The sequence below is a fragment of the Misgurnus anguillicaudatus genome, chromosome 20 (genome assembly GCF_027580225.2).
Source record: "Misgurnus anguillicaudatus chromosome 20, ASM2758022v2, whole genome shotgun sequence".
NCBI lineage: Eukaryota > Metazoa > Chordata > Actinopteri > Cypriniformes > Cobitidae > Misgurnus > Misgurnus anguillicaudatus.
In genome coordinates, this window is record NC_073356.2 from 35,200,066 (window position 1) to 35,214,940 (window position 14,875).

The following is a 14,875-nucleotide window of genomic DNA, read 5'->3' on the forward strand; positions in this document are numbered from 1 at the left end:
CTGTTCTTTCTTTATATACAAATAGGGACAGAAGAAAGGAAAAATAGGCAGTCGTGACAAACAACTGAGCCATAAGTTTGCATTTTTGTGTCATTGTTCAGTAGTGTTCCTCTGAGGACTTGTGTGTCACACAGCTCTTTTATTCAAAGGGTTTTACGCACATACTTCAGCCTCTTTAATGCAACATTTACAGGACATTGGGGGGTTGAATTCCATATTAATGTTCCCAAAGAAAGTTGGTGTGGGATCTGAGAAAGTCCTTGTGACACATAGGTTAATACAATATGCCTACATAAGGAAGAGAAAGTCAAGTTATCTTCTTTTAATCACACAAGTTTTAGTTCATCTGCTTACAAGTTAAGTTGAGGAGGTAACCAGTTTAAGGATTACTCCAATTTCTTAAAAAACAAATCCCGATAATCTACTCTATCCAAAATGTTAATGTCTGTCTTTGTTCAGTTCAGAAGAAATTAAGTTTTTGAAGGAAAACATACATTTCCTCCATATAGTGGACTTTATTGGACCTCAACAGTTTCAATGCAGCTTAAAACTGCAGTTTCAACACAACTTCAAAGTGCTCTAAACAATTGCAACAGAGACATTAGGGTCTTATCTAGCAAAATGATTAATAAATAAAAAATTTCCCCTTTAAACAACAACTTCCGGTCCTGCACCAGCCGTGTGATGCGCCAGCGTGACCTCACGTATTGCGTAAGACGTCGAAAGGTCGTGTGAAGAATTTGGTTTTAAAACGCGATAAACGCCTTTTTTTTTAAATGAGTTGCCGCCAAAATCAGTATTGTACCTGGTCAGTATTAAAAAGTAAATTCTTAATTTTACGCAAAATCCAATATCCGCCGTGTTATTCTGTCATCTTTTCTCCCTTTTTTCCCAAAATGCGATAAACGCCACTCCTCCTTTTTTACAGAACGCAATAAATCCATTCCTGAAATTACAGCCCACCAGTCACGCAATGTAAACAAACAATGGCGGCGCGCTGAGTACACGGAGTCCTAGTTTTCCTCATACTTTATACTTCATGATCAACTAACAAACAAAAACAAAATAATACTTTTGATGGCATTGCTAAACCTGTGATGGTTTTCTGTGATGGGAAAGAAACGTAAACCATCAAAATCTAATAATTTAAGCAAGAGGCACTCGGGAGACGGAAAAATGTCGGCTGTTGCTTGTTCTCCCAACATCATCAAGCTTCTGTCATGCTAACACATTGTTTTTATAATAAATCTCTGAAAATCAAATTATGGATTAGAATTTTTTATGCTTTTATAACCTAAAGATGCCATGTGAAAGTTTGTAACAAAAAATAGTATTTTTCATGTTGTCACTTTCTTATTATAGAAAACACATTTTTACCCAAATTAGTCAAAATGGATTTATTGCATTTTGGAACGAACCAAACTCTTCACATGTGAAACGCACACTTGCGTTATTTTAACCCTATAACTGTCACCGCCCCTTTTGAGTGGGGGGTGAAAAGGTGATCTGCACGTTAAAATTACTATAACTCTGGCATTCTTTGGTTTAGAAGCAAAATCTTGGTCTCTTTTTAAAAAAGACAATTTATAGTTTTACACTGAGGTGTTTGAAGTTGTGAATATTAAATGACAAAATAGTTATACCCTTTAAATTAATGAAAATAATGCAATAAAGTATATACTCTCTAATCAAATGTATATAAAAATTTCAATGTTTTACTCTCAAAACACCACAACAATAAAGACACAAGTCTCAACTAGTTCTGAACCAAATTTTAAGTGAAAATAACAAAAAATTTAGTATCCGTCACACTTTTAGTGGTTTTACCAACCAAGGCCACTAGGTGTCAATGGTTAGTTGCATTATCTTGTCACAAGTTAATAAATTACTGTCTCTGCATTGTTTTTAATGCAAAAAGGTTTTGAAATATGAAAACTACATTCTTAGAGCTTTCCAACGATATATAGGTTGTCAAGATTTTTGAAGATTCATAGATTCATTAGAATTATGAATATATACAAATACATATGTACTCCTACAGGGTCAGTGACAAATAACAAAATGCCTTGAAATATGAAAACTACATTCCTAGAGCTTTCCAACAATATATAGTTTGTCGAGGTTATTTCAGGTTAATGAGATATTTACAAATAAATATGTAATAACATTTTGGGCCCCCTGTTGGCCTGCGACATTTTAGAAAATGACTCTTACTACATACTTTTGATATATTAAAACTACATTCGTAGAGCTTTCCAACGGTATATAGTTTGTCAAGATTGGTGTAGGTTTAGACTATGTAATTATTGTTTTAAATATGTAATGCCAAACGTCCCACCTGTGGGACAGTGACAATAAACTGACACAAAGACATTAATTAGTATCATTCTACAAACAACAACGTCGGAGTGGTCCTCTTTCTCCACACTTATAAATACTAGGGTGGTAGTTTCGCATACGTCATGACGCATTACGTGAGGTCGCGCTGGCACATCACACGGCTAGTGCAAGACGAGAAGTTGCTACTTATGCTACTTATGCTGACTGGTTTTATGGTCGAGGGTCTAAATGTCATTTTAGTTCAAGAAAAGTCTAAGCTTTATTGTTTAAAGTCTAAGAACGACTCTGATTGGTTGTGGACGATGCAAAGGAGACGATGTTCAGTGTGGGAATATGCTTATTCTCACGCTCTATGCAATACACACACTCACACACACACACAGACGACGACTGTCGTGATCATAGATTTTAACACACATATATCATGTGACCAGTTGGTTCCCACTGGAATCTTATCCGTTTAATCAGAGACAATGAAATAGACTAAGATCCCTAGTGTATCATTTTGCTCTCTCTCACTCTCGCTCTCTCTCTCTTATGCACAAGAGACACAGAAGTATTTAATTCACTTCAGTTGTTTAATTTAAAACTTTTGGGCCTGCTGCTGTGCTGTAGAAAGATTGACCAAATTAAGACATGATAAGACTTTATAAATAATCACTTCCATTCCGTCTAATGGGAAAAGTTTTATGTGTTTAACCTTTAGGTCTGGACTACGCTGTAGGACCAGGATTGAAGCATCATGTCAGAGTCATTTGATTGTGAGAGCTGTAAAGAGTCTCTGTATGGCAAAAAATACATCCAGGTGACTGACGTACCCCACTGTGTTCCCTGTTACGACCGCCTGTATGCAAACACCTGCCATCAGTGTAAGGAGCTCATCGGACACAATGCACATGTAAGCTTGTGTTTTAAACATGCCGTCAATGTAAACGTGTGTCTTTTATGAGCATGTACAGTATAATGTATCTTGTCAAGTTGAGTCAAATGTATTTATATAGCGCTTTTTTACAATGTTGCATTGTTTCAAAGCAGCTTACATGAAAGACAAAGAAAACAAATGGGGAAATAGTTAGAAAAAAGTTTAAAAAAGGAAATATATACTCTAAAAACAAATGGTGCTATATAGCACCAAAAGTGGTTCTTTGCTCGTAATCATAGAAGAACCGTTTTAAGTGCCATATAGCACCGGTGAAGCACCTGTATAGCACCTGTGTAGAACCATATAGGGGCCATATAGCACCACATAGGGTTCTACATAGCACTATATGGTTCTACACGGGTGCGTCACAGGTGCCCCACCGGTGCTACACGGCACCAAAAACGGCTCCTCCATGATTACGAGCAAAGAACCACTTTTGGTGCTATATAGTATGTACTTTTCTTTGACTATCGGACATTTGGTCAATTTTAATGATAAGCAACCGGTGTCATATTAAACTAGACATGCCTTTCCATCTTACGGAAATGGTCCTTACAAGAAGATTATCCGTATATTCGAATATTACCGTACCATGGCACCACCACAGTATGTTGGCATGGATGCATGTGACTTCACACTGCAAAAATTAAGTCCCCAATATTTATGGTGTGTTTATGAAACACATTCATTATTAATCAGCACAAATAAATCATCACACACATGTGGTTAACATGCATCATTCATCATAGATGTCTAGTATCACAGCTGGTTATGGTCACCCATAACAGAGCCATGAATCAGACAGCCAATCAAAACAGAGCAGGCTGCAGGGACGCCACAAGAGCGCCGCTCACCCGCTGACTTATAGATCCATTGGGAGAAATCCACACTACATAACAGTCTCTGGGTTTCTCTTTCTTTTCCTCCGTCAGGCATTGAATGTGATGATGTAGCTTGTTCGGTCATTTATTATGTCACATGTGAAGCTTGAACTTGGAAAAATCAGACAAAGTAGCAAAATATTTCTATATAAGAGTAATAAAAGATTTAGCATCTTCTCTCTTGCTCAAATTTACAGTTTGTTAAGGGAGCTGTGAATTAAAGGGGCCATGGCATGAAAATCTGACTTTTTACATGTTTAAGTGCTATAATTGGGTCCCCAGTGCTTCTATCAACCTAGAAAATGTAAAAAAGATCAACCCAATAACTTAGTTTTGGTAAACCATTCTCTACAAGCACATGAAAAAATAGGTCATTGAAATTTGGCTCTCCTTATGATGTCATAAGGAGCTCTTATTATAATAATACCGCCCCTTAATCTGCACTATCCAACCACGGCACTGCCATTTAGTGCATAGAAAAGCACAATTGAGTTTTAATTGCAACAAACAACCATCATTGTGATCAGTGTTTGCATTTCATCCGCTCATTTGCATTTTAGAGGACACAACCAAAACGGCACATTTTTGCTTAGACCTACAAAGTGGCAATCGGATACTAACAGCCTGAATACAAAATTTCCACACTCCATCAAGTCTTTTATCCACTTTGTACAAGATTGAAAAGTAAAATTTAATAAAAATACATTTATTTCTCTAACTGCTTCATTTTAGAAATATCTCATATGGTTTCCAGATTATGCAAAACGTTGTTTTCTTGATATGTAATATTGCATGCTTGCAGTCATGTGATGTTTGTAATTGTGCGTGTGTCTCTTCTCAGGAGTTGTATTATGAAGACCGACATTATCACGAACAATGTTTCTGCTGTTCACGGTGTGGACGTTCACTGGCCGATGAGTCTTTCACCTGTCAGGACGATGCTCTCGTGTGTAATGACTGTTACTGCAGCGAGTTTTCCTCAAAATGTGTGGCCTGCAACAAAAATGTGATGCCAGGTACGGACAGCATGCACACAATAAACACATGAAATACACAATATGCACATGAAGTGCACAGTGTACACTTAATTGACAGGTTTGGGTTGATGATGTTGCATTAGGAAGCAGTGTATGGTGCATGGCAAGGATGGAGTGGGAATGTGCAGTTTAAGTGTATCAGTTTTTAGCAGTCGGATTTCCTTGAACATTTAGGGGCGGTTTCCCACACAGGGATTAGTTTGGACTTAGTTTAATTAGGAAATATAACTAGTTTTAACAAACATGCCTTACTAAAAACATTACTTGTGTGCATTTTGAGTCAAAATAAAAAGAAATTACGTATTTTAAGATATGTCAGTGCAAGTTGTTTTCAGTTTGGACAGCTCTTACATTTATTTTAGTCTAGTCTAATCCCGGTTCGGGAAACCGCCTCTTAAAGCCATACTCCAGCCAAATGTACCTATTGATACCCCATGATTTACTCAACCTCAAGCAATCCGAGATACATATGTCCATCATCTATCAGTATTTTAGTAAATGTTCTTGCTTTTTCAAGCTTTATAATAATAGAAAACAGGGATCAGGGAACAACTTCTGGCTTTAAAGTGCATCCATCCTTCACAAAAGTAATCACATAGCAAATAAAGCTCTTTTGCGGGTAATCGGTGTGATTTTGTAAGAAAAACACCCAGATTTTAAACTTTATAAACGTTAATAACTATCATCCAGTAACGATGGCATTTTGGACCATTCACGAAAGAGTTTTAGCGTAGTGAGCATTGGTTCTCATGGGTAAGTCGCGCAGTGAATCTCTTGAATCAAGTCCAAAGATGCTGCCTTTACCAGAACCTTTTTTTGCGAGTAATCGATGTGATTTTGTAAGAAAAATATCCATATATTAAACTTTATAAACTATAATAACTAGATTCCGTAGCGTCAGTCCAAGATGGCGTCGACTCGTTACTGGAAGCTAAAAACTGTCTTACGACAATCCTAGTTAAAGTCCCGATTGTCTTCGTGGTTACACCGATTATCTAAACAGATTTTCCTGTGGGGCGCATTGCGTTAAGAGCATCTGAATCTGCTCGAGAGCACGTTGGGGCTGCTCTGATCGCAAATCAGAAATCATGTTGAGTGGAGGAAGCCCCAAGGACAAACGCGCACACGCTGTAGATTGTCATGTGAAACAAAACGATACCCAATCAGAAAGCGAGCAGGTGAAAGACAAAACCATAACCGTAGGTTCACACCAGCCGCATTTGAGGCGTCAAATTTCACGTCTACCGCGTGTGAGTTTGCCGCTTGAACATTTTGAGTTTACTCGCTTTATTCGCGCGTGAAATTCTAGTCTTCCAGACATTCACACGGAAATACACGTAATGGGAGGGGCTTCTGGGACTCTGCTCACTTCCTGTAATCACATCACTACTAGAGCAAGCTCCTTTTTGGTTAACGCGGCACGTTTTTTCACCAAAAATGTAACTCGCACGTTTGCCGCGGCAACGCTCAATTTGCGCTCAATTTGCGCCATTCTACCACGGGAACAACTAAACGCCTCATTCGCGCCGCGAGACCTCCAGACGCGCTTCAACGCGTCTTTACATTGACTTAACATTGAAATCACTTGCGCTTGACTCCTCTAACGCGGCTAGTCTGAACGCAGCATTACAACAACATGGCGCAGCATGCACAGTCCAAAGTGAGATGGACATTAGAGATTTAAAAAAGCAGTCCATTGTATTAATTACATTTCTTTATGCCTGTTATTTGCCATGTTTGTTAACTGTGAAGTCACGTTTGGACACGAGATCTTTGCTAGATTTTCTGTGTTCTCAGCTGAGACTCCCGTTGTTTGTGAAGTTAATCTGATGGTGCGTGGTGTGCTGTTATGACCACATAACGGCAGTCCACACACTATAGGAACAAACGTGTTAAATTGTCGATTTTTTGCATCATGTTTGTGGTCTCTCACATTTTGAAAATCTGATAAGATAAAAAAATCTTTTGGAGTTTTGGTAAACCATTCTCTGCAAACATGTAAAAAATAGGTCTTAGAAATCTTGCTCCCCTTGTGATGTCAGAAGGGGATAATACTGCCCCTTAGCCTGCACTATCCAACCACAGCACTGCCATTTAGTGCAGAGATCACCTCATTTGCATTTTAAAGGACACACCCAAAAACGGCACATTTTGCTCACAAAGTGGCAATTTTAACATGTTATAACCAGTTTTTTTGTGATTGTTACGGGCAAAAATCCTTGATCTTTCGGGCACGTTTTCTTAAAAAATGCGATGGAATATGCGGGATATTTATGAAATCTTATGCGATGAAATTGTGGGAACTTGCAAAAAAATGTGGGAATTTACAAAAACTGTTTGCAGCTTTTCAATGATGCTCACGTCACTTCATAACGTTTCCATGGCAACATGGGACATTTTTCAATTTTGTCTTAAGATATAAGTGACTTTTTGCTACAAAATTGCGAGGATTATGAAATCGTGCAAGCCCCGCATATTTTGCGCGCAGAAATCTGTAATAATGTGGCGAAAGTGCAGCGTATTTGAAAAAATTCGGCCCCTGCATAAATATGTGGACTTTGGCTGATTATGCATTGAATCATGCGATCGCATAATCGCGTTTTTATAGAGGGACTGTCTAATAAATTATCTATATGGTATTTTAAGCTTGAACTTCACATACGTACTCTGGGGACACCAAAGATTTATTTGACATCTTAAAAAGTCTTGTATAATGTCCCCTTTAACCCATTGGAGCTGTGTGGATTACCTTTGGGGTTTAAAGTCAGAAGATTGCTTGATGGTGAGTAAATCATGGGGTAATTTTGATATTTGGCTGGAGTATCCCTTTAACCCCTTTACTTTACTGCCTGTACTAAATAAAAATTGTGACAGATGGCAAAATGATGATTATGTCCAAAATTTTTGCAATGGAAAAAGCAGAAGCAACATCTTTTGCTTGGTTTTGTCAGGAGGACTTTAAGCACACACTTACGGCATCAACCATGCTTATTTTATAGTAACCATAGTTTAACTATAGTAAAACTATGATTCATTTTCATAAGGGCGCAGCTGATTGTACCAGATTCACACAAATAAATGCACTGAAACACTTAAAGCTCAAACGTGTGAGCAAATGAGATTTTAACACTGTTTCTCACCGAGACAGAAACCGAGTTAATGAGTTTTGATTGAGCGTCAGGGTGCGGCACTGGAGACGTCACGGTGTGATTAGAGACACGCTCAGCTCGACGGCCACGATCACGAGTACGCCCCAGGGCCTGACACCAACACATGGGCGTTACGTTACCCATAATTACACTCCGTCGCCTGACTCGCAGAGAGAAATGAGAGATGCTGAAAGTTGCAGACGGATACAATTACAAACTGAAAGTGGCAGTTCTCTCTTCTCTTGTTTGTTTAAAACCGATCCGCCATGGCGGTCCCCCTCTGGGCGAGTTTCACGCCCGTCGGTGAAAGCAAAAAGTCATAATACTAATATCAAATGTACCGTTTTCCCACCAAACCTGTCTGTTTAATCTGTAACACATGCAATCCAGATTCCAAGCATTACTGATGCATTGTAAATCCACGGTCGGTTTTTTAACCCCAAATGTGAGGTTGTGCATATTTGCGTAGGCAGATGGTGGCATGCGTTTGGATTCCTGAGATGCGGTCATAGTTACGTGACAAAGACCTTATCCTGATTCTCTTTAAATGTATAAATGCTTATCAGACACGCTCGTGTGTTGTTATATAATCACATATAACAACTATGAGGTGGAGCTGCTTTGAGATAAAAACTTTATCTGGTGAACAAGTTGAAGCACATTCACTTATTTCACTTGACATAGTGTTGCGATATGAAATGACAAATCCTTGCTTTCAAAGTCCACTGCAATAATGAATAAATATGAAACAACTTTTTCTCTTTCAGGCTCTAAGCGCTTGGAGTATGATGGATGTGCCTGGCATGAGGAATGTTTTGTTTGTTGCGGTTGTGAGCAACCCATCGGCCCTCAGGCCTTCATCCCGGATAAGGGCGATTACTACTGCGTGCCCTGTTACGAGGGTCGGTTCGCCCCGCGCTGCGCTCACTGCAAAAAGGTGCGACTGTATATAATCTCATTTCACAGATTTGATGAATCTTTGACGATTTATTACATATAAGCAGTGGCGGCCGGTGACTTATTTTTAAGAGGCCGCACGATGTATGTAGCCCATCATGTGTGTGTGGTTCGTAATTTCAAAATATGTGTTCTGCACATCGGGTGGTCCTATGTGCATCGCGTGTCTTGTCAAGGTGGGTGCCTGCTGCAGATGCGTCTAAAGGGTTTATGATAAAAGAGACTTTGCCAGATACTCGCATAATCTCATGAGTTTACTGTTAAGGGAGTGTCTTGCATGTATTTTGTGAACGTATGCGTCTTTTTTACGGCTTTGGCGCGTGTGCAGCAGGCATTTGTTTTGACAAAACACGTGATGCACATGGTTCACATGACGCAACAAATACATATTTTGAAAATATCATCAACACGCATGACAGTCCGAACACATATTTTGAATTTGCATCCCTCGGAAGAGAAGTCATGAGCCGCCACTGCGTATAAGTGATTGTGGGTTTACTCCAGTACTCGGGTCTAATTGGAATTGGAGATGCCAAAGTGTCCTTATCCAACTTGTGTGAAGATCCTCTTGTGTATGGATTAACTTGTGTGTAGATTAACCAGTTCTCACCATGAATATAATGATACAATGACCCTGGACCACAAAACTAGGTCCTACATTATAAGTAGCACGGGTATATTACCAAAAGCTAAAAATACATTGTATGGGTCGATTTTATTTTTTATCAGAATGCAGTCAGTGGAGAAATATAAAATCAGACAGCAGTTTATAATCCTCCACAAATATGCTTCTGGTTGAATATCTGAGTATGTTTTGAGTATTTTTATATATTTATTTATTTTCTATGTACTGTAAACCCTTGAATGGTCTCTGTTACAGATTTTAGATCAGGGTGGGGTTAAATACAGAGATGAGCCGTGGCACAGGGAGTGTTTTCTGTGCACCGGTTGTAAGACGCAGCTCGCCGGTCAGCCGTTCACAACACAGGGAGAAGATCCATACTGTGTGAAGTGCTTCAGTAACCTGTACGGCCAAAAATGTACCGCCTGCAACAAACCCATCACAGGTTAGTGAGCATGAAGATTATTAACCCAAGAGAGACACTCAACATCTAGTTTATCAACTAACTGTCTAGTTTATCAACTAACTGTCTAGTTTGGCGACTGACTGTCTGTCTAGTTTGGCGACTGACTGTCTGTCTAGTTTGGCGACTGACTGTCTGTCTAGTTTGGCGACTGACTGTCTGTCTAGTTTGGCGACTGACTGTCTGTCTCGTAAGGCGACTGACTTTCTGTCTCGTTTGGCGACTGACTGTCTGTCTCGTTTGGCGACTGATTGTCTGTCTCGTTTGGCGACTGACTGACTGTCTGTCTAGTTTGGCATCTGACTGACTGACTGTCTGTCTAGTTTGGCATCTGACTGACTGACTGTCTAGTTTGGCGACTGACTGACTGACTGACTGACTGTCTAGTTTGGCGACTGACTGACTGACTGTCTAGTTTGGTAACTGACTGACTGACTGACTGACTGACTGACTATCTAGTTTGGCAACTGACTGACTGACTGACTGTCTAGTTTGGCAACTGACTGACTGACTGACTGACTGTCTAGTTTGGCGACTGACTGACTGACTGTCTAGTTTGGCGACTGACTGACTGTCTAGTTTGGCAACTGACTGACTGACTGTCTAGTTTGGCAACTGACTGACTGTCTAGTTTGGCGATTGACTGACTGTCTGTCTAGTTTGGCGACTGACTGTCTGTCTAATTGGCGACTGACTGTCTGTCTAGTTTGGCGACTGACTGTCTGTCTAGTTTGGCGACTGACTGTCTGTCTAGTTTGGCGACTGACTGACTGTCTGTCTAGTTTGGCGACTGACTGATGTCTGTCTAGTTTGGCAACTGACTGACTGACTGTCTAGTTTGGCGACTGACTGACTGACTGTCTAGTTTGGCGACTGACTGACTGACTGTCTAGTTTGGCGACTGACTGACTGACTGTCTAGTTTGGCGACTGACTGACTGTCTGTCTAGTTTGGCGACTGACTGACTGTCTGTCTAGTTTGGCGACTGACTGACTGTCTGTCTAGTTTGGCGACTGACTGACTGTCTGTCTAGTTTGGCGACTGACTGACTGTCTGTCTAGTTTGGCGACTGACTGACTGTCTGTCTAGTTTGGCGACTGACTGACTGTCTGTCTAGTTTGGCGACTGACTGACTGTCTGTCTAGTTTGGCGACTGACTGACTGTCTGTCTAGTTTGGCGACTGACTGACTGTCTGTCTAGTTTGGCGACTGACTGACTGTCTGTCTAGTTTGGCGACTGACTGACTGTCTGTCTAGTTTGGCGACTGACTGACTGTCTGTCTAGTTTGGCGACTGACTGACTGTCTGTCTAGTTTGGCGACTGACTGACTGTCTGTCTAGTTTGGCGACTGACTGACTGTCTGTCTAGTTTGGCGACTGACTGACTGTCTGTCTAGTTTGGCGACTGACTGACTGTCTGTCTAGTTTGGCGACTGACTGACTGTCTGTCTAGTTTGGCGACTGACTGACTGACTGTCTGTCTAGTTTGGCGACTGACTGACTGACTGTCTGTCTAGTTTGGCGACTGACTGACTGTCTGTCTAGTTTGGCGACTGACTGACTGTCTGTCTAGTTTGGCGACTGACTGACTGTCTGTCTAGTTTGGCGACTGACTGACTGTCTAGTTTGGCAACGGACTGACTGACTGTCTAGTTTGGCGACTGACTGACTGACTGTCTAGTTTGGCGACTGACTGACTGACTGTCTAGTTTGGCGACTGACTAATTAACTACGTTTGGGAGGAGCATGGTCATGTGATCCAATCAATCAGTGTGAAGAGATTTCTAAATGGCTGTCCCTCACCTCTGTCCCGTGACAGTTTTTGCAGGATCCCTCCTCCACCCCATGCTAGTTTAATCTATCCCAGTTAAAGTGGTGGGGGAGAGTACTCTAGTTAGGGGCTGAAAACTTGTGAAAACTATATATAAACAGAAATATAAACATCTGTTTAATTTCAATTTATGTGTGCTTTATTGGCATGACACAAACTGTAGCCTTTGTATTGCCAAAGCATGTGCAGCTGGGCTGCGTACAAAAAGTGCAAATAAAAGTAAAAACAACACTGCAAAAAATGACTTTCTTACTGTCTTGTTTTCAGTAGAAATATCTAAAAATTCTTAAATTAAGATGCTTTTTCTTGATGAGCAAAACGACCCAAGAAAATAAGCCTAGCCCTAAGACAAACAACATACAACTTAAGTGAAATTGTCCTTAAAACAAGCAAAATTATCTGCCAATGGGATGAGAAAAAAAATGTGAAATAAGATTTTTTTTTTCTGAAACACTTAATTCAAGTAAAATTTTCTCACTCCATTGGCAGATATTTTTGCTGGTTTTAAGCATAAATTCACTTAAATTGTATATTTTTGGTCTAAAAACTAGTATTATTTTCTTAGGTCATTTTGCTCATCAAGAAAATACATCTTGATTTGGGAATTTTTGGATATTTCTATTGAAGACAAGACAAAAATGCTAAGTAAGAAAGTCATTTTTTGCAGTGAAAGTATTTGGTATTTAACTTATAAAGAATACAGTTTAAGACATTAAGACATTGTCTTTCTCTTAGGTTTTGGAGAAGGAAAGTACATTTCGTTTGAGGACCGCCAGTGGCATCAGCCGTGTTTTAAGTGCTCCTCATGTTCGGTGTCTCTGGTCGGAGCCGGGTTTTTCCCTGATGGAGCAAACGTTCTCTGTAAAAGCTGCAATAACAAATAACCAACAGCTCGTGTCTACAGATAAATTGTAGATATTGGTGTGCACCGCTTTGTATAAACACAACAACTTAAAAATGCATTTATGAATGATATATGTGTAACAGAAATTGTAATATACAAAATAGTTTAGTATTATTGTTCCTTTGTTTAAATATTATTTTGGCGTATATATAATATTTGGACATTTTAGATCTGAAATCAAATGTTTGAACGCGGCCTGTGTAAACAAAACCATTCTTTTAAAGGCTGTTGTTTCTATCATTGCAGTCATGTTTTGCATAGTTTTGCTTTGAAAGTTGAGTCATTTCCATCAAGTCCAGTGTTTGCATAATCTTCAAACCTTTACATTTCCTCCAACAGCAACATTCCTCAATGAAACACACACTTACACAAATGTCTCTTCATATATAAAGGCATGTATTCACTGAAATCATATTAAATATGGAAAGTTGGCTGTATTATACATTATGCATTATGTTTTACAAAATACATCCAGTGCTTCAAAGGTCTCAATGCGTGTGTTTGTTAAAGCCCCCATCAAATTAAAATTTAACTTTTTTTGCTTTTAGTATAAATATGTGGAGCTTAAAGGGATAGTTCACCTTACAATGAAAATTCTGTCATTATTTACTCATCCTCATGTTGTTGTAAACCTGTAAGAATTTCTTTTTTCTGATGAACACAAAAGAAGATATTTTGAGAAATTATGGTAAACACACAGCAGATAGTGACCATTGACTTCCATAGTAGGAATAAAAAATATGATAGAATTTAGCGTGTATCGTCAACTGTGTACTTGGCATCATTTATCAAAATATTTTCTTTGTCATTTAGCACTTCCAAAATATTTTATTCCTAAATATTTTATTAATTGTAAACGCAACAGATCTGAAATCTCATGTGAAACATTCAGGGTTCCCACAATGCTTTTTTGCATTGTTGTGTTTGACACATGAAAACGTCTCGGGTTACGTATGTAACTGTTGTTCCCTGAGAAGGGAATGAGACGCTGCGTCTCCCTTGCCATACTTCCTGCGTCCCTGTAACGCCGTCTTTGGCAATATTTCAGATAGCGATATACTTACTGGCTCCCACGTCACCCTGTCTTGATCTTTAAGCCTCATCATTGGTTGAATTTGATATACACATTCAGACGCACTTACCTCTGGAGGCCTCCCCAAAGTGTTACCGCAGTGACGCAGCGCGAGTTCCATCGAAAGAGAACTATAACAATGTATCTTTAAAGGTAACACGATGTAACCTTGCTCTCACTTGAAATGTGTCCCCACATTTGGCCCTTAAATTTGAGGGTATTAGACCTGGAAAGTCCTTGAAAGGTCCTTGAATTTAAAGTTAGCTAAGGTCTGGGAACCCTAAACATTTATTTTAAACCCCTTTACCAGCTGCCATATTTCTGATCATTTTTGCCCAAATAAGGGCATACAGAGTTAAAAGATCTTTATGGAACATGTGATTTCCAAAAAAAAGAAAAACTATTCAGAAAGTTTCTCACTGCAGGAAATTAAAACACAGAGTGCAGGAAATAAAAGTAATGAGCTCATCATCGCACCGCACCAAATCAGACCGTCCATACACCACAAGGGTAGACAGATGAACTGTGATGGAGATCTGTGATATCTTTTAAATATTAAGATTTTTCCAGAAACATTGGAATGATAGTGCAGCATTTAATGACTATACATCCATGTGAAATATTTAAGCACTTACATAAAAGCAAAACCTTGATCATGTTGTCTTATGTTTAATATGTGGCCTTCTAAGAGTAAAAT

At 39.3% G+C, this 14,875-nt stretch overlaps 1 protein-coding gene across 1 annotated transcript in view; it reads left to right on the plus strand.

Moving 5' to 3' along the window:
* The window catches only part of fhl3b (four and a half LIM domains 3b), a 34,870-nt gene extending 21,276 nt beyond the window's left edge, over positions 1-13,594 (plus strand). The window contains exons 2-6 of the mRNA XM_055219342.2: positions 3,047-3,238; positions 4,985-5,159; positions 9,097-9,266; positions 10,167-10,353; positions 12,938-13,594. Coding sequence (XP_055075317.2) covers positions 3,083-3,238; positions 4,985-5,159; positions 9,097-9,266; positions 10,167-10,353; positions 12,938-13,086 — 837 coding nt within the window. The 5' untranslated portion in view covers positions 3,047-3,082 and the 3' untranslated portion in view covers positions 13,087-13,594. The remainder of the gene's footprint in view (positions 1-3,046; positions 3,239-4,984; positions 5,160-9,096; positions 9,267-10,166; positions 10,354-12,937) is intronic.
* Positions 13,595-14,875: the final 1,281 nt, after the last annotated feature.